This window comes from Hemiscyllium ocellatum, chromosome 5 (assembly GCF_020745735.1).
Source record: "Hemiscyllium ocellatum isolate sHemOce1 chromosome 5, sHemOce1.pat.X.cur, whole genome shotgun sequence".
NCBI lineage: Eukaryota > Metazoa > Chordata > Chondrichthyes > Orectolobiformes > Hemiscylliidae > Hemiscyllium > Hemiscyllium ocellatum.
In genome coordinates, this window is record NC_083405.1 from 28,717,112 (window position 1) to 28,737,671 (window position 20,560).

The window sequence follows — 20,560 nt, forward strand, 5'->3', positions numbered from 1 at the left end:
ATTGGGAATATGGGATGGCATTTTTGCAAGAGGTAGGGTGTGAAGAGGTGTAATCCAGGTAGCTGTGGGAGTCGGTGGGTAAAACATGTCAGCGTCAAGTCAGTCATTAATAGAAATGGAGACATCCAGGAAGGGGAGGGAGGTGTCAGAGATGGTCCAGGTAAATTTAAGGTCAGGGTGGATTTGTTGGTGAAGTTGATGAATTGTTCAACTTCCTCGCAGGAGCACGAGGTGTCGCCTATGCAGTCATCAGTGTAGCAGAGGAAGAGGTGAGGAGTGGTGCCGGTGTAATTACTGAAGATTGACTGTTCTACGTAGCCAACAAAGATTCAGGCATAGCTGTGGCCCATATGTGTGCCCATGGCTACCCCTTTGGTGTGGAGGAATTAAGAGGGTTCGAAGGAGTAATTGTTAAGGGTAAGGACCAGTTCGGCCAAACGAATGAGTGTGTCAGTGGAAGGGTACTGTTGGGGACGTCGGGAGAGGAAAAAACTGGAGGCCCTGGTTATGGCGGATGGAGGTGTAGAGGGATTGGATATGGTGACGATGAGGCGTTGGGGCCATGGAAATGGAAGTCTTGGAGGAGGTGGACGATGTGGCTGGTGTCTCGAACGTATGTGGGGAGTTCCTGGACTAGGGGGATAGAACAGTGTCGAGGTAGGTAGAAATGATTTCAGTGGGGCAGGAGCATGCTGAGACAATGGGTCGGCCAGGGTGGTCAGACTTGTGGATCTTGAGAAGGAGGTAGTACCGGGCACTGCGGGGTTCCCGGACTATGAGGTTGGAAGCTGTGGGTGGGAGATCTCCTGAGCTGATGAGGTTCTGTATGGTTTGGGAGATGATAGTTTGGTGATGGGGAGTCGGGTCATGGTCGAGGGGACGGTAGGAAGAGGTGTCCTCGAGTTGGCATTTGGCTTCAGCGGTGTAGAGGTCAGTGCGCCAGACTACTACTGCGCCCCCTTTGTCTTCTGACTTGATTGTGAGGTCAGGATTGGAGCAGAGGGAGTGGAGGGCTGCGCGTTGTGAGGGTGAGAGGTTGCAGGGGGGAAGGGAGGTAGACAGGTTGAGGTGGTTAATGTCCCGGCAGCAGTTGGAAATGAAGAGATCAAGGGCAGGTAATAGGCCAGCGCGGGGTGTCCAAGTGGATGCAGTGTGTTGGAAGTGGGCGAAGGGGTCCTTGGAAGGTGGGCGGGACTCCTGATTGTGAAAGTAAGCTCGGAGGCGGTGGATGAAGTGTTCGACGTCACGGCGTGTATTAAATTCATTGATACGTGGACGGAGGGGGATGAAGGTGAGTCCTTTGCTGAGGACTGATCGTTCGTCCTCAGTGAGGGGGAGGTCTGGAGGGATGGTGAAAGCTCGGCAGGGCTGGGATCTGGGATCTGGTGTGGGCTTGGAGCTGGAGATGGGGGTGTAGCCGGTAACTGGAGTGGGTGTGATGGGGGGAATGGGGGTGGAGTCATGGGGGGGGGGTGTTCCCCTCAGGGCCCTGGGGGCCGGGAATAGTGATAGTGGGATCTGTGTAGGGCGTGTCAGCAGAATGCAGGTGAGTGGCATTGGGGGCGGAAGTGGTGGCAGAAGTCATTGAGTGTGTGACATCAGCAATGATGTGAGGTGCAGAAGTGATGTTACGTATATTGCATGAGGAATTGTGAGGGGTGGAAGTGGCTGTGGGAGTGGCCATGATGGGGGCAGAAATGACATTGTCAATCAGCGTGAGGGTGGCAGCTGCACCAGCCGCATGGCTAATGGCGTCCGAGCAGTTCCAGAGGCCGGGGGAATCTTCTGGAATGTTTGAGGAGCGTTGGTTATGGAGGTGGGTAGATAAGTTTATTGTACTTAGAGTTTTTGATGTTTGAGATGGAATTGAAATACTGTTTGTTGAGAGTATGAATTCTCCTGAGGATGTAGTACAGAGTGGGTCCTTTGCAATTCTGAGAGAGTGTGGCCCTCAGCTGAGGCAGGGCTGACTGTAGAGAGGTTAGGTGCCGGTGCATTGCTGCAAGCGTGGAGCGGAGGATCTTGAAGGAGAACCGTTGCTGGTGTTTTTGAATCGGTAGTCTGTACTGTTTAACCTGGTCGGGTCCGAACTCTTCTGGTTTAAAGGTGGTCCGGAGTCCGTGTGGGATGAGTTGGTTATGGAGGCAGGCACTGAGGAAGCAAATGTGGCTGTGGTAGCGAGTTTGTTTCAGGACATGGTTGAAGAGCTTCAGGGCAGAGGAAATGACCTGGGAATTGCAGTGGGAGAGGGACTCCCTGAGATTGTTGTAGAGAGAGGAGGAAAACTTCTTCAAGGCAGGCATCCTTGCAAGGAAATTCGCAGAAGCGATCTTTTAGGACACAAAACTCTTAATGGTAGTCTCAAAGTCAGTTTGAGGGAAAGTGTCTCTGGTTTCCCTTCCCTGGGGTTCAATATATAAGAAACAAACGACAGGCAAAAGTAGACATTGGGCCACTTCAAACTGATGCTGGAAGCCTACTGATGGGAGATAAGGAAATAGCAGGAGAACTTAACAAGTACTTTGCGTCAATCTTCACAGTGGAAGACATGAGTTGAGTATGGTTGCCATTACAAAAGAGAAGTGTTAGAAAAGCTAAAAGGCCTTAAAATTGATAAATCTCCTGGCCCCGATGGGATACATCATAGAGTTCTGAGAGAGGTGGTTGAGGAAATAGCGGAGGTGTTGGTTGAGATCTTTCAAAAATCACTGGAGTCAGGGAAAGTCCCGGATGATTGGAAGATCGCTGTTGTAACCCTCTTGTTCAAGAAAGGATCAAGACAAATGATGGAAAATTATAGGCCAATTAGCCTTACCTCCATTGTTGGTAAAATTCTAGAATCCATCATCAAGGATGAGGTTTCTAAATTTTTGGATGAGCAGAGTCTGATTAAAACAAATCAACATGGATTTAGTAAGGGGAGGTCGTGTCTGACAAACCTGTTGGAATTCTTTGAAGAGGTGACAAGTAGGTTAGACCAGGGAAACCCAGTGGATATGGTCTATCTAGACTTCTAAAAGGCCTTTGATAAGGAGGCTGCTGAGCAAGGTGAGGGCCCATGGTGTTCAAGGTGAGCTACTGGTATGGATTGAGGATTGGCTGTCTGATAGAAGGCAGAGAGTTGGGATAAAAGATTGTTTTTCAGAATGGCAGCCGGTGACAAGTGGTGTCCCGCAGGGTTCAGTGTTGGGGCCGCAGCTGTTCGCATTATATATTAATAATCTGGATGAAGGGACTGGGGGCATTCTAGCGAAGTTTGCCGATGATACGGAGTTAGGTGGACAGGCAGGTAGTACTGAGGAAGTGGGGAGGCTGCAGAAGGATCTAGACAGTTTGGGAGAGTGGTCCAGGAAATGGCTGATGGAATTCAACGTGAGCAAATGTGAGGTCTTGCACTTTGGAAAAGAGAATAAAAGCGTAGACTACTTTATAAACGGTGAGAAAATTCGTAAAGCCAAAGTACAAAGGGATCTAGGAGTGCTAGTCGAGGATTCTCTAAAGGTAAACATGCAGGTTGAGTCCGTGATTAAGAAAGCGAATGCAGTGTTGTCATTTATCTCAAGAGGGTTGGAATATATAAGCACCGTTGTGCTACTGAGACTTATAAAGCTCTGGTTAGGCCCCATTTGGAGTACTGTGTCCAGTTTTGGTCCCCACACCTCAGGAAGGACATACTGGCACTGGAACGTGTCCAGCGGAGATTCACATGGATGATCCTGGAATGGTAGGTCTAACATACGAGGAATGGCTGAGGATCCTGGGATTGTATTCATTGGAGTTTAGAAGATTAAGGGGAGATTTAATAGAAACTTACAAGGTAATACATGGCTTGGAAAGGGTGGACGCTCAGAAATTGTTTCCATTAGACGGGGAGAGTAGGACCCGTGGACACAGCCTTAGAATTAGAGGGGGTCAATTCTGAACAGAAATGCGGAGACATTTCTTCAGCCAGAGAGTGGTGGGCCTGTGGAATTCATTGCCGCGGAGTGCAGTGGAGGCCGGGACGCTAAATGTCTTCAAGGCAAAGATCGATAAATTCTTGATGTCACAAGGAATTAAGGGCTACGGGGAGAATGCGGGTAAGTGGAGTTGAAATGCTCATCAGCCATGATTGAATGGCGGAGTGCACTCGCTGGGCCGATTGGCCTTACTTCCACAGCTCTGTCTTATGGTTGGACACCACTGTCTTTGACTTATCAAGGAAGAGTTGTCTAAAGTGGACTGGAAAAATTGACCAAAGGGAAATTTAGTGAATGAGTAGTGGCAGATATTAAAACAGATATTTGATTGCGTGCAGAAGAAAATGATTCCCGTCAGTGAGTAGGATGAACCACCTTTTGTCAGCTTGTCAAGAAAGTAGATAGGTTCAAACAATGGACAAAACTTGGGAAATGAAGTTTTATGTTGGAAGGTCTGGAGTCATGTGCTTTAGAAAGAATCAAAAAGCAGACTATGATTTATTGGGAGAGAGACTCCAAAAATGCAGCGTGGAGGGATCTGGGTATTCTTGTACATGAATACTAAAAGTGAACATGCACATGTAGCAAGTAGTTATGGCAAATGAATTTTTTTCCTTTAGTGCTCGGGGTTTGGAGTCTAAAAATAGAGAGGTCTTATTTCACCTATGAGGTGTGAGTGGGGTACTATGTACAGTTTGGTATCCCTATTTAAGAAAGGATAAACTGGCATTGAAGGCAGTTCAAAAGAGATTCAGGCTGACTTCAAGAGTAAAGGGCTTGGCTTTATCAAAAACAATGAAACAGGTGAGGCTATTATTCATTCCAGTTTAGAAGAATGAAGGGTGATCTTATTGAAGTGTACTAGATTCAGATGGGCTTGTCAGGGTAGATATTGAGAAGATTTTTCCACTCGTGGGGTATTTTGAATAAGGGGTGAAAGCTTTGGAATGAAGGGATACTCATTGAAAACTGAGATGTGAAGGAAATTCTTAACCCAAAGAGTTGTGGAGCTTGGTAGATTATTAAAATTTTGGAGCTGAGGGCTGTGAAGGGCTGACATAAAAGAGGAGTTCACACCTAGGGCAGATCAGCCGTGATATTTCAAATGGACAGGCGGCTTAAGGAGTGGATTCATCTTTCTTATGGCCTGCGTTTTCATTTAAATCTTTTATGGCCTATCATTGATTTTGCGCATTGAAGACTTTTTGTCCATTGGGCAGTATTACGATCTACCATCTACCATGTCTACAAACCACCTGCATTTGGTTTAGTTAAAATCCTCAAAAACAAAGGTGTCCCATTGGTTTTCCCAAATCATGCCTGATTCCTAGCTCACCAGTTGATGTTTGGTGTCCAAGTCTGACATCTGTCACTTAGCTGCCACCTTGCAATCACTATCCTTTTTTAAATGTAGAAATTAACCTTACATTAACCTTACTTATTAACCTTAAAATATTATTTTAAGGTTAATAAGTAAGCAGTAGTTCTATGAACTGTAATAACTGAGACAATATCGGGTTCAAGGTGGGGTCTCCTTTATTAAGAAACAATTACAGATTCCACTTTATGTTCAACTGAAATATTGCTAGCAAATTAAACTTTCATAAGCACAATACCTTTAGGTAACTGGAATTGATATTGCAGTGAGTTAGGATGCTGTAGTTTCATTTTTTTTCTGTGACTCATCCATTCTCCTGTCTGAATGGGTATTTCACAAAACTAATTTAGACAGTCTCAAGCCCTGTTTCTAATGATCTCAGCTTAAAATTGCACATTGAACATGAATTCCCAATTTCATTCAGAGATGTTTTAGGAATAACTGCTGTGGAGGAGGATTGCAGCAGAGATTATTGCAAGGGCAAGTTCCACGTCAAAGGTCATCTCTGATAGACTGAAAAGCTTAGCTCTAACATTGGATATTCTTTGAGTAACGGTTCAGATTTTTCGTAGAATGCAGAATAATCTCGTATCAACTTTGAGACAGCCTTCTCTTATAATTTCATAGGACTAATATTTAGGAACAACTCTCCAATCAATTGCAAAATACTGACAGAAAAGAGTACTGTAACAAGTTGTACAGCCTATTGTGGGTGATTTTTAAATTACAATATTTTCAAAAGTATGCATTTTCAGTCATGGTAGTCAACACTGTTATGGTCTATGGTTTGTGTATGGCTCTTTGAAATAGTTATGCTAACTGAACTTCTGATTTTAATTGAAATTGCGGCAAATTGGCAAAGGATTTGCCTCCTTTTTCGTATATTGGCAAGTCTTAACAAACTTGAACTTGGGCAAGTGTAGTTTTGGATGGTGGGAACATTAATTTCTCACTTTATTTCCTAAATTTCTCCTGGTTTCTTTCCATTTCTGAAGATGTGTGCTTTTACTTGCTATGATTCAATGTGACTCATCAGTTTTTCTCAATCCTCTTCCAAATAATTACCGTGAATCAGGTTACTGAGTGTCAAATTGCTGTTAAGTATTGACCAAATATTAAAAGGCCCATTTCTGTATTAAGCTAATATAATTATTGATAGCTTGTAGCAGGGATCATTATATAACAGTCGAACATTACAAGTCTGGTTAACTAACAATCCTTCCTCTGTCCCACATTTCCAAAATTCCCTCTGTGCTGTCGTGCTGTAACCACCTGGAGGCACATATAGATCAGGGACAATAAGGTGAATTCAATGCATTTATCCTTAAGTCTTCTGTTATGAAAAATGTCCAGAAGGTTATGTCCCAGTAAATACTGTTCATAATGTGGTAGATACTGTTGTGCAATTTCAGCAAAGGGTTTAGATGATTAACCGGTATAACTTTATGCAAAAACTTGCAAAGCTCTCAAAGCTTGACTTCAAGGACTTCCCTGATCTTCAACCAAAATTTACAATGGATGATTGAGAGAATCCTCAAGAGTAGAAATCAGTGGGTTTTTTAATTCTCCACATTCATGTCTAGAAATGTTTTGGTTCAGATAACTGATCTGTAAGGCTTCCAGATCTTTGATTTTAATTGTCAAATCTAAAGAGGTATATCAGTGTGGTTGATGTAAATTGCCAAATGAGATATGATTGTCAGTGGTAATCCTGTAAATACTTATTCCATTATGGTCATGATATGTCATTTTGGGATTTGGATGACATAGCAAATCTTTGAATGAAAACTTGGTGTTGAAGCAATAGAGCTTTATGTATGGATTGAAAGACATGGGCAAGGACATGACAAAGAGTATTCTTACTATATTCTCTATGCCTTATGTGATTGTATCCATTAAAAGTGAATGTTGATGCAGTCAGCTTAGATTTAATGTTAGAGAAAGTGAGGACTGCAGATGTTGCAGATTAGAATTGAGTGTGTGGTGCTGGAAAAGCACAGCAGGTCAGGCAGCATCAGAGGAGCGGAAATATTGATGTTTTGGACAAAAGCCCTTCATCAAGAACATCAATTCTCCAGCTCCTTGGATGCTGCCTTACTTATAGAGTCATAGAGATGTTCAGCATGGAAACAGACTCTTCGGTCCAACCCGTCCAAGCCGACCAGATATCCCAATCCAGTCTAGTCCCACTTGCCAGCACCAGGACCATATCCTTCCAAAACCCATCCAAATGCGTTTTAAATGTTGCAATTGTACCAGTTCATCACATCCTCTGGCAGCTCATTCCATGCACGTTCCACCCTCTGCGTGAAAAAGTTGCCTCTTAGGTCTCTTTTATATCTTTCCCCTCTCACCCTAAACCTATGCCCTCTAGTTCTGGACTCCCTGACCCCAGGGAAAATACTTTGTCTATTTATCCTATCCATGCCCCTCATAATTTTGTAAACCTCTATAAGGTTACCCCCTCAGCCTCTGACACTCCAGGGAAAACAGCCCCAGCCTGTTTGCTGTGCTTTTCCAGCACCACACTGTCGACTTAGGTTTCATGTTAATTGGTTGAATAGGATCCCAAGTTCTCTGATTGGATGGCTGTGGAGAGGCACCTGGCCGAAGTTGTTAATGTTTTTAGGTGAGAAAAATAACTACCTTTTTAGGGGTCAAGCAGTATTATAGGATGTTTTGTTGTTAGCAGTTAAAGGAGCTGCTCAGTTACATAGATTTTAGAGATCGATTCTCTGTTAAGGGCATTTCTGTCCTTTTCCCTGAAATGAGTGAAAATCTGTTCTGTGTTGGAATAATAGAATTGTGTAAATGTATTATAAATCGTTTATGACCGTTCATGTATCCTGAAATAACTTTTTTTAACCAAAACTACAAATGGGAAATGGAAAGAACTTTGCCTGATGTATTTCCTTTTGACCATATTTTTTGCCTGTTGTCTTTCATCAGGAAGAGAATGAAAGAAGTCAGGCTTTTGCTGAAGAACTGGCTTACATCCAGCAAAAATTAAAGCAGCAGTTAAAAATAAACAGTGACCTAAAACAAGAAGCTGCAGAGGACATTCAGTATAAGGTAAAAACCATTCAGCAGCATTCTAAACAAAAAATAATGGGTCAGTATTGAAGATCTAAATTGCGCACAATTTGAGTTGATTGTGACAAGATTTTGCTTTGAAGGCGGAAAAGAGAAAAGTTACATTAATTAATATTAGTCACCACTTGATTTTGAAACTCAACAGCAGCATATCATTTATGCACATCTATATTTGGAATTCTAAATCACTCTATTCTCTGGTGTTTCAGTGTAACTTTTATTGAAACCTCTCCTATTGAGGTGATCGAGAACATTTGTTTTTAAATTCTTTTGCATCTGTCATACTAGCACCCAGCATAACACTGACGTAGAACAAAGTGATTACTCTTTGTTCATACAATAAATAGTTCTAAGTTAGCTGAATACATTTATTGCTTTCTTTTGCATAGGTTTGCTGGTTTTCCTTCTGTATTCTATCTAAGTTTACATTATAAAACCAGAAAATTGAATTATTAATTATATGATGCCTATAAGCTTGATATATGAATATTCCTAATATGTATTGTAAAGCCATGTCCCTTTGAACTTCAAATAATACTCTGTAGTTCTTACTAAGATTTTGACTTTTTAAAATTGGTTTGTGTTTAGAGAGAAAATTTAATGCTCTACAACTGATGTGAAGTACAAATCTGATTTGTGACTGCAGTTTAGAGATATTCTAATAATGAAATCTTCACTGATGTCAATATATACATCTGAAGTATGTTAACTTAAATGTAGATTTTTCAAAGTGTTTCGATACCAATGCATTAAGTAATCCAAATAACCTGGTGGAGTGCAACCTGTTTGATACATTTGAATGAAAATTAAGTTAAATCAGGATGGAAAATGGATTTTATGAAAAGGGAAAGATACTTTATATGTTTTGTGTGAAGTACAAGTTATAGTACAGTAGTAATTATAAATTTTGAAATGACTACCCAATAATTGTCATACTTTTTAAAGAATTGTCGGTTTCTATTCCTTTCGGTATTGAGCAACTAATCTGCAAGTTAAGTTCAATGCCCTTCAATTCTCACTGACCCAACACTTCCTGGCAACATAATACAAATTGGCACATGCTGTTATTGGTTGTCTTCAACCCAGAATCTTGTAGCAAGAGATAATCTTGAGTCTGAGTCATTGCAAATTGCTGAATAACTTGTGATGCTACATTATTTCCCTAGGGTGAGAGATTTCAAGACTTGGGGGTATGTATTAAAGCTGAGAGGAGAAAGATTTTTAAAAAGATATGAGGTTTGAAATTTTTTTAGCAGAGTGGTTCGAGTGTGGAATGAACTTCCAGAGGAAGTGGTGCAAATGGGTACAGTTACAGTGTTTAAAAGGCATTTAGAAAGTACATGAATAAGAAATGTTTGAAGGAATATAGGCCAGGCACAGACAGGTTGAGACTAGTTTAGTTTGGGATTATGATCAACATGGCCTATTGGATTGAAGGGAAACCGAAGTTTCTGTGCTGTATGACTTTGACTCCATTTTAGCCAAGTCATGGATTTAAGGAATTTGCACCATAATTACAAATTAATTCAATAACAGTCTGAAATTAAGAGTCTAATGATAACCATGAATCCATTACCAGTTAGGAAAACCCACCTGGGTCACTTACGTCCTTTTGGGAAGGAAGCCGCTGTCCTTACCTGATCTGGCCTTCATGTGACTCTAGAAGCATAGCAATGTAGTTGACTCTCAACAGGCCTCTAAGCAATTAGGGGTGGGCAGTAATGGCTGGTGATTCCCTTATCTTGTGAATGCTGCTGAAAATGTGTTGCTGGTCAAAGCACAGCAGGCCAGGCAGCATCTCAGGAATAAGGAATTCGACGTTTCGAGCATAAGCCCTTCATCAGGAATGAGAGAGAGTAGCCAAGCAGGCTAAGATAAAAGGTAGGGAGGAGGGACTTGGGGGAGGGGCGATGGAGGTGGGATAGGTGGAAGGAGGTCAAGGTGAGGGTGATAGGCCGGAGTGGGGTGGGGGCGGAGATGTCAGGAAGGAGATTGCAGGTTAGGAGGGCGGTGCTGAGTTGAACGAGTCTGAGAACGTGGCTGAAGAGTTTCTGTGCAGAGGAGATGACCTGGGGGGGTGCAGTGAGAGAGAGACTCACTGAAATCCTTGTAGAGGGAGGAAGAGAGCTTCTTCAAGGAAGGCATCCTTGCAAGAGGATTCGCAGTAGGTTAAAATCTTCGAGTAAAAAATGAGGTCTGTGCAGAGGAGATGACCTCATCGCCCCTCCCCCAGGTCCCTCCTCCCTACCTTTTTCCTTAGCCTGCTTGGCTACTCTCTCTCATTCCTGATGAAGGGCTTATGCTCGAAACGTCGAATTCCTTATTCCTGAGATGCTTCCTGGCCTGCTGTGCTTTGACCAGCAACACATTTTCAGCTGTGATCTCCAGCATCTGCAGACCTCATTTTTTACTCTTGTGAATGAGCAATTAAAAAAAAAATTGTCAAGAGCATGATGAGACTGCCATTTTAACACAAGTTAAATGAGTGGGCAAACATGTGGTGGCTGGAATATATAAGGTGAAAATGTGAGTCATCCATTTTATCAAGAAGATGGCCAAAGCAGTACATTATCCAAGTGTACAAATATTGCCAGACTCTGTGGTACAGAGGGATTAGATTGTATGGGTACGCAAATGAGGAAAACTAACCACATAGGAGCATCTAATGGTTATTGTGGAAAATGGTATGTTGGCTTTTAATGCAAGAGGATTAAGAGTGTAAGTAATAGGAGTGTTGCAACAGCAGTATACAGACTTAGTGAGACCGCATCTGGAGTACTATGTACAGTTTTAGCCTCCTGTATTAAAGAAGGTGAATCATTTAATTATAATCAGTTCAGAGACGATTCATTTGACTGGTTCTTGGGCTGAAGGATTTAGTGAGGACAGGTTGAACTGTTTGGGTCTGTATCTAAGAGAGTTTAGAAGAATGAGAGGTGCTCTTAATGAATTATATAAAATCTTGAGGGGGCTTGCCATAATGGATTCTGAGAAACTTTTCCCCTTTGTGGGATAAGGAGTGGAGAAAAAGAGACCCGAGCTTAAAAATGAATGGTCGTCCATTTAACACTAAGATGAGAAACTTGCTTGAGAGGCCAAATGGCCCACTTGTTTTCTATCAAGGGATAACGTGTAAATTACCACAAGCTACCTTTAATTCAGTTACTTATCAAGAAATCTCACATTTCAATCAAATACTGAAACAATTATTTAAATTTTATTGCATGTAGCAACCAAAACAAGACCCCTCAAGTAAGCAAGTTAAGCCTCCACTTAGCTATTACCTGACTAATGGCTGAATGTTTTTCACAATTGCATAGAAGGAATTTGACTTTAAGGGCCGTTTCATTTCTATGGTTGGGATAGAAATCTCATTTGAGAGATTAAAACAAAAAATTATGGAAAAGCTGGGCAGAGATTTGGGAGATGGCACCTCATTCACAATGAAGAGGAAAGAGATGCAAGAGATAAGGCAGCAATTTCTAAGGGGTAAGGGGGTCAGTTTATACATTTGAGTGAGAGTGGGGACACCTCCTGATGAAGAGAAATTCTATTATATGGGGCCAGGAGTGGAACTTGGATGGTTAACAGTTTAAATGGGAATAAGTGTCAAGAGAGTAAACAGGTGATCAATCTCATGGGCAAAATGAATTGGGAGAACATGGCAGGATGGAGAGAAAAATCTAGAGAAAGAAGTGAGCCCAGGCTACTACAATGGGGAACGTTATAGGAAGCTTGGTTGAAATGAAAGGAGACGTTCTCAAAGGAGGTGAGGGAGGGCGTTTAGGGGTGGAGAGGTAGGTATTTTTGGCGATTGCCTACGTGATAAGTAACATTTAGAAATGTTACAATTAAATTCATTTTGTAAGTGTGCTGCTGCTTTCATTTTTTAAAAATGTAAACCTAAAATGATTGAATCTGAAATAACTCCCGTTACTTAGGAGAAGTTGGCTTTTCTTTTGTCCTGTACAGCACATGACAAGTTCTGAATAATTTTAACTCCCCATTCACTTTCTGTATACACTTAAATGAAGGAATTATGGTATACTATAAATGTAATTTCTATTCATTTTTTGGCAAACTAAGATATTATCAGGCTGATGTAACAATTCACCTGATTTCAGGGTGTGGGGAAAATGTGAAAGTATTTAAAATTCCCTTAATTGAATATTATGTAATGTGGACATAATTGAGAGATGTTTTACTTGCTATAATTCAATTAAAATTCAGTAAAACATATAGCAGGATGCATTGACTCTTTCCATTAACTATGAGCATACACAGTGTGCAGACTAGTTTTACAAATGAGGAAACAGCTGTATTAAACCAAAGGTTTATAGCTGGCTGTTTGCTCTTCTAGAGGATAATTAGTTTAACATATTACATTGGATTAGTGATGAAAAGAATAAAACATTGAAAGAGGTTAGTTATTTGAAAAAAGTACATTCGATGAGGAATATCGATGAATTTGTGAACCTCTGTTAGTGGTTTGGCAATTAGACAGTAATCTTCAAGAAAATGCACAGAGTTCAAAGTGGAATGGAAGAATGTGATGCATTGTACTAAAATTGCATCTGGAGATAAATGTGTTTCATGATACATGCTTGAAAATTTATATATCAACAAAATTGAATATGTCAAACTAGTACATAGCAAACAATTCACAATTAAAATCACATTATTATCTCCTTTTGTATGCAGAAATATATTTCAGTTCGGTTTTAAAAGGACTTAGATTACTTGGAAAGCATAATGTCATCTGCAGAGGGCCCTTTTCTTCAAAGTGTAACAGGAAATGAAGTGGGGCTCAGAATCAGACAGGAATGTATCCCTGAGCAATCTTCCTCCATCAAATTTGCCACGCAGTCTGTAATATACATTCTCTATTTTCCTTCAGCAAACTCTGTGGAATGAGGTTATTATGGCAGGTTGAGGGGCAGCTTGTCTCTGAAAAATTGCAAATTTTAAAAGCTTCATATCACTGCCCAGTTCTTGAAACCTTCCAAAGTCCTTCACAGATGAAGTGGTGTCACTGTTCTCCCACTGACCACTCCTGCAGCTTTTGGGAGAGCTGGGCATTTTAGAAAGCAGTTTCCACATTTAATTGTGTGTTTGTGTGGTCCCTCGAAGTTTCTGTAAGATTTGCACTTAGTCTCATTCTTATTTTTGTAGTAAAATCTGATGTGATATATTTTGGTTGTGTCTGTGATATTGCATGGAAATAGAATCAAGTCATGAAAGAGTGCACAATGTCCTGACTCCAGTGAAAGCACTCCCATGGTCTAGGCTCCCTTTAAAATTTTCTCCAATTGTCATTTTAAGTATTAAACACAACCGCTTTACAGTACTTTTAAAGGAGTAGTGAGGTGGAGCACAAATTCGATCAATTTTGTTTTGCACTTTTTTTGGCAGGTTCTCCTTTCGGAAAAGGAGCAGGAAGTAAAGGAACTTAAAGCAAAATTGGCAATTGTTGACAAGGAGAAGGAAATCCTGGAAGAGCTGAATAAGGCAAGTGACTCAAATAGTTTTCTTGTATGATTTCTGAGAAATGAGTCCTTTAGTAAAATCTTATTCTCAAAATCAAGACACTTTTTAAATTTCCTATATTCCCTTTGTCTCCACCCTCCCCATCCCACCCTACACTGAAAAATTTGGGTTATCTTGGAAAAATGGTGTATTTGTTAGTATACGTATCATCTGAACTGCCAAAGAATCTCATGATTTTATCATGCGTACTGTGGAACCATGTTGTATGTAGTGATGTAAATTATGAATATATTTTGTACAAGTGAACATTTTTCTTGCACAGTAGTTCAGATATTGAATTTTAGTCGTGTGATAAATCTGAACAGGAAGTAAGTGGATTGCCTCATTTTGAATTGTTATTTCTCATAGGGTTTGTCTAAATGGTTTTGAAGTTTGGAGCTTCGTATTACAAATTACTCTTCAGTTTAACTCTAGACATAAAAATTATCCTATAGCTAACTGCTTCCCCTCTCTTAGGAATTTTCAAGGGAGGTATGTAAGCATGAAGAAGAAGAGCAAAGTTCACCAAGTTCAAAGCCTCCGGCTGCACCAATATTACAATATCCAAATCCATATTCTTCAGATCCTTCTGGTGTACCTGTGAAGCATCCTGGATTGAAGTTTGGAAACCCTTATGCAGAGTCTGGTAGAGGTTGGTGCTAGTTGGGAGCAGCCCCTTGACATATTACTTTAGTTTAATAGAATGAAGAATGAATCTAGAATGAATTTATTTTTAAAATTGTACTTGGTACTTTTTCCTACTAAACTAACATTTGCTGTAATTATCAGCAAATTAGTTCTCTTTGTCTTGATGTATTTGATTTCAGATGGAACAGATGGAGCACTTTATCCTGATGAGATCCGTAGAGTGCCTATTGGGGTTCCTGCTTGGGGATTGGACAGTACAGTGGTCTGCAGTCAACCTTCTCGCAACTTTGGTAGACCAGATGGACTTGAAGATCCCAATGAGCTTATTAATGTAAGTGTTAATTGATTTTCATTTGATCTTAATAGAGATTTGATCATTTGCTGTAACAGAAATTGTTTTGGCGTATCATTAATTTTGGACGATCTGGTGCAGCAACAAAATTAACTAATGCTAGTCATGAAGATTTGTTTTGTTGATTGACCTTTACATATAAGAATATAAATAAATGTAGTAGTGAAGTGTCACTAATACCATTCATACATCATGCATCTCATAACTCGCCATAATTAATTTGGCTCATTAATGCTCAGTGTCATGGTGTTACATTGGCTAAAAACAAAGTTTTGTCTTGTTAATTATTTAGTTAAAAACGGTTGAGGCAGTGTCATGGGTTAACTTTTCTGCAGAAATACTTAATCCTTTATTATGCTGTAAAACAACAAATTCATCAAAGATAATTTGCATTTTTGCCAGAATATCTTTCATCTTTTATATAGTATATACACTGGAGTATTCCACACTTAGAATTTCCACCATTACCTTAAAATTCAAGTGCTTAATTTGATAGGCCCAGAAAATAAGCAAAGGTAGCAAATAAGCAAGGTATTAATGGGAGGGAAGGTTTTATAACAGTCTGTATCACAAGTGACAAAGTGTTTGACAAAGTAATAGAATGAAAGGTTGAAGGGCTTATGCCCGAAACATCGATTCTCCTCCTTGTAGGATGCACCTGACCTGTGCTTTTCCAGCACCACAGTCTCTACTCTGCTCTACAGCATATGCAGTCCTCACTTTCTCCTGGTAGATGTCATGTGTTTGGATTTACAGAAAGCATTCAGTGAACTGCCACATTTTAAAAATAAGGTTGTTGCACAAGATGAGATCTGTAGTGATTGAAATGAAGTCTGACATTTGGGCATCATAGTATGAGTTCAATGATTGAGGCTGTTAACTCAGTCCAGTCAGAGAGCCCTGGCTGACAAATAAATAGGAGTGTCAAAGATTTTGTTCACTCACAGCTGACTCTGAGGAAGCTGGACGAGTGTCACGTACTGTGCACATATAAATAAAGGGTGACTTGGTGACGGGAAACTGGCCGCTGTACTGCTATCTAATATAATTGTCATCAGTTCTATCATTTTTGAGCATAGTTCTCATATTAGTAACTAGAACTACATTTCCTCCAAAAAAAATCAATGCAAGTATTTGCAATGGCAACTTAAGTTAGTGCCCTGGACAAATTCAAATGATTTGCAGAGCTCTATTGTTTGGAATTCTGCTATTCTGTTCACAGTGAATACAGTGGTATCACGACCTGTTTCTCATTTAGTCTAGTTTGCTGCATTTAATTGCTATTAACCTTTGTAGGAGTTGAGCAGTGTTCAGACAGGCATGATTTCAAACCTAGGGTTCAGCATCTTAGGAAAGGAAAATGATTTTCACCTACCTGACTTTTAACCTCTCCTGTCTATTACTGCGTATAATTAGAGAAACTGTCACAACTTTCACACCACATTGAAAGATTAGAAATGTGCACTTTGTGATGTTACCTACCTTGGTGTTCATTCTGCATTTCTAATATGACCATCCCTAGTGCATGTATTGCACATGACAAGCTCTTTTAGTCATCTGCTGCAGTTTAATTAGCACCATATTCATGCTGATCTGAGTATCTTTGATCCTCTTTGCCCTTCTGCAAACCCATGAGAAAGAGTTCTTGTGTCTTGTGCTCATTTGCTGACATAACTCAGCTTTTGTAATGAGACAGAGGGACTCTAATGTGTTCCAATAAGCAGATTGTCTGTGGGTCACCAGTAAAGATAATGGGATGTACGTCATGGACTTTACAGAATTTCAAGGGCTATAGAAAGCATGAAGCCACTTAGTGATTAAGGAATAATAATAAAAAAAATTGTTTTCTTTGCTTTAAAAGTTAATTTTGGTGTAATTTAATCAGACTGTGCACCTAAAAATCAATCATCCTAATTATTTAATTTGTATTGGATTCAATAGATCAGACAACCAGCAGAATAATTTGTATTAGTTATGCATGCATCAACTGGATTCCCCTCATCTTGGAACTGCATTTTTGCCAGATTGAAATTGTAACTCCAGTCCATAAAATGTTTTAATTTGCTTTAAATGTCTTTGTTAAATTCTATATTCTCAGATATGATGGTTTATTGATTGCCAGTTTCCCTTTTATGTAATGTAGTTTGAAAAAGAGAGGTTGCTTTTTATTGTAACTAATTTCCACAGTCAGAACCATAAATGTGGCATATTTTCCTAATTTGAGAGACTGTGTTTTTTTGCTTAAGGTGCATTTGTATGGGATGACAAATAACCCCTAACCCTTTTGTAGTTTTAAAATGTGGAACTCCATATTGTGTGTTAGTTTCTGTAAAGATTTAAGAATATAGTTTTGCGGATGAGAAGCATCAATTACATGGATAGGTTGGGTGAAACTACAGTCTTATATTTAGAGAAAAGTTTGGAAATAAATTTGCTAAAAATGCCCAAAATCTGGGGTGTCTAGCCAGTCAATGAGAAACATTTTCCTATGGTAGAATCAGAGAGTTCGGTTTTAAGGTGATTAACATAAGAACAAGAATTAACGTTTTTCGCATTGAGTGTTTAACATCTGGAATACACTGCTGAGATTGAGGTGCGGTAGTTAATTGGGGCTTTCAAAAAGAAATGAGATAATTACCTGATGAGGAAAAGAAAAGTCAAGGCTGTGTGTAACAGCGGGGGAATTGGGCTTGCTGGGTCCTGCATGAAGAGTAGGCATGGTCACAGAGGGCCAAACAGCCTCTTCCTGTGCTGTAACTACTTCTGTGACTCTGCAACTATGGGTGAGGTTTTAGAAAACAAGTCATGACTTTTAGCAGGGTCAGAAAATAAAATGTATATAAGCAGCTAATAGTCAATTTATCTAAAAAGCACATACTAAGTACTATGAGTAAGGAAAAAACTCCCCTCTTCAGGTTTGCTTTTACTTGAAGGACTTTGCCCTTGATGTGTACATGACAAATCTGATTTGGTAGTTGTGATGTTTTTACATTGTCATTTTTTTTTCCCTATTATTCCATTAATGTTCCCATGAAAGCTACTTATGCGACCTTGTTCATGACCAAGTTTCAAAGGTTATTGTATCCTAAATTCATTATCCAGTATCTAGTAGACATCATGTTTATTTAATAGTGATAAATGCATAGAAAGATAGAAATTCAGATTGTATGCATGGCTTTTTGTGGGAGACAGATCCACACTTATATCAACATTTTTTGTTTCCTACCTTCTTTTCTGAATGGTGTGGCTCAGATATTTAAGGGTATATTTGCTTGTCCTGGATATCTCTCTCACGCTCTCTTGCTCTCTCTCACACAACATCAGACAGTCACTCCAGAGCAACATGTATTCCTTCAGGGCATGTAAGTTTCCATGGCACTATTTCAAAGAAAGGAAGAGAAATCTGCTGTACTGGTGATACTGTTCCAAAAAGAATCTGATTATGTCCCCTATAATTAACTCTGAGATCTTAATTACTTTTTTCTGCATTGGACTGACTATACTTTGCCTTGTTGGCTGAGGTCGTGAAAGTAACTATAAATGCAAACCTTTCTTTTGTAAAATGGATGAGTGAGCATTCAGACACCATCTGAATGGTGAAACGCAAGAATCTTGAGCTGCAGACATCATTGTGATGAAGTAAAATAAAATCACATTAGAATTTATTAAAATGAGTGAGAATTTAACATTAAGAACATATAATTTTACAAATTAAAACTGATAAATTTACATTCGTGTTATCCGAAAATGGGTGCTCCTCCAAAATGTTTTTCACTAAAATGCTCTAAACATTTCTAATCAAATATCCCAAGCCAAACGTTTATTCATACCGATTTATTGAAACTATAGGTGGATTATTAGTAATTTGATGGAATGTATGAACTTAATGTAATTAACTCCTGATTATTAGTAATTTGTGATGATAGTTATTAAATATATAGGCTTTCTCCAAGAAAAGGAAATGCCAAGCTTTTCATTGGCTTTTGTTTTTGTAACAGTTGGGCCTCTGAGAACAGCCCATTAGGACAGGCCAATCAGCAATATAAGACATGAGGATTTAAAAGGGTTTCACAACCATTAGAAATTATTATTTCCACAGCAGGTGCGTTCATCTCGGAGCCCACAGCTCCCAAACCTTGTGTCACATCTCACACTTTGGGAAGTCCTAGTTAGCTATTTCCATATATCGAACTAGTTGTTCCCATTTTATTAAATTTTTTTTCCAGCATGCTACATAAATGAGGACAAGCTGTAAATTGCTTTGGGTACAGTTGTGGAAGACTCATGAGTGAGTGGTGACATTTAACGTTTAGTTTTTTTATACACCAAGTCTGGGTCTCAGGATTCTATCTTGTTCATCCTCATTCAATATTGCTGGTTGGGCATTCCAGTTCCTATTCAGGATAAAAATTGTGCATGTACAGTGTTCAACACCCAGATACTAAAATGTAAAGTGTGTGGATGACAGTAGAATCATTCTTCATTAACATTTACATTAAAGTTTAATCTGGTAACTCAAAATTATTTTACAGCAACACTGAAGTTGCAGTGGGAATTTACTCCTGAGGGTTGAGATGGAGATTTTCTTGTTGCATTGTATTTTTTGCTCTTTGCAATACTTGTCTGTTTAAGGGCTGCATATGATCCATATATATGAGTTTCTCAGATGATGCTTTTTCAAATTGCAAGCAGATTTGGACACATCCTCCAGTGAGGCAGAATCGCCCTGACTGTTGATGGGAGCTGTGAGGCTGACTCTGCTGTCCATCAGCATTGTGATCCTCATCAGTGCCTGCTGCAGCTATTTATGTGCTGTTAGTGTTCATGAAATGAGAGCACTACTGACAGAACTGATGAGAGGAGCAGCCCAACTGGGCAATTTAGCTGATATGTCTGACTGCGCTGTGACATGTGTGACACGCTTGACTAGCATTACTGGGATATACAGATCACTCCAAGCTGACCGCTGGCAAGTGTAGTGCAGGGCTGAACAGTTTTTTTTCTTGTGAAGATCATGATTGACAGACTTTGCAGAATTGAAATTGACAGCTTTTCTGTTTTCTAGGTCTTTTTTATCCCATTTGAAATGTTGTTTTATTCTTATTCAGTTGTTCTGTTATGGGCTTTGGGCTCTAGTCATGTGCTGTGTGTTTCATAGACATTAATTTTTTTGTGGAGCATTGAAGCCATTGATCTGGATTAAATAGCCATTGAATCTTTTGGCTGTCAGTTTATTCATTTGAATTTTTGTTTCTTTAAATAAAATTCTCCAGTGTTAAACATGAGCTTAAGATGATTAAGGATTTGTGCGTCTGAATTCTAACCAAGATAATGATGTATTTGCACACTGCTGATTTTGGTGCATGTGCTTTATGGTGGCTTTGGGCCAATTCAGTAATCTGCTGCTGAGTACGTAGTGAATGATGGCAATAGCAAGTTTCTCCTGTATCCTCCACATGAGGAGGGTCAGAATGTACAAAAATAATGACTAAATTACATTCCATACCAACCTGTCAAAATCACTTGTGTCAGAAAAAAGATTTATTTCTTGCTTTTTTTCCTTTTTGATTAGTACTACTTTTTATAAAATGTCCTAAATTCCAG

At 39.7% G+C, this 20,560-nt stretch overlaps 1 protein-coding gene across 3 annotated transcripts in view; it reads left to right on the top strand.

The window, feature by feature from the left end:
• Positions 1–20,560, top strand: part of tax1bp1b (Tax1 (human T-cell leukemia virus type I) binding protein 1b) — a 115,242-nt gene that overhangs the window by 69,924 nt on the left and 24,758 nt on the right. For all 3 annotated transcript variants that reach the window (XM_060824619.1, XM_060824621.1, XM_060824620.1), the window contains exons 13-16: positions 8,287–8,409; positions 13,843–13,938; positions 14,434–14,608; positions 14,784–14,935. In XM_060824619.1, coding sequence (XP_060680602.1) covers positions 8,287–8,409; positions 13,843–13,938; positions 14,434–14,608; positions 14,784–14,935 — 546 coding nt within the window. The remainder of the gene's footprint in view (positions 1–8,286; positions 8,410–13,842; positions 13,939–14,433; positions 14,609–14,783; positions 14,936–20,560) is intronic.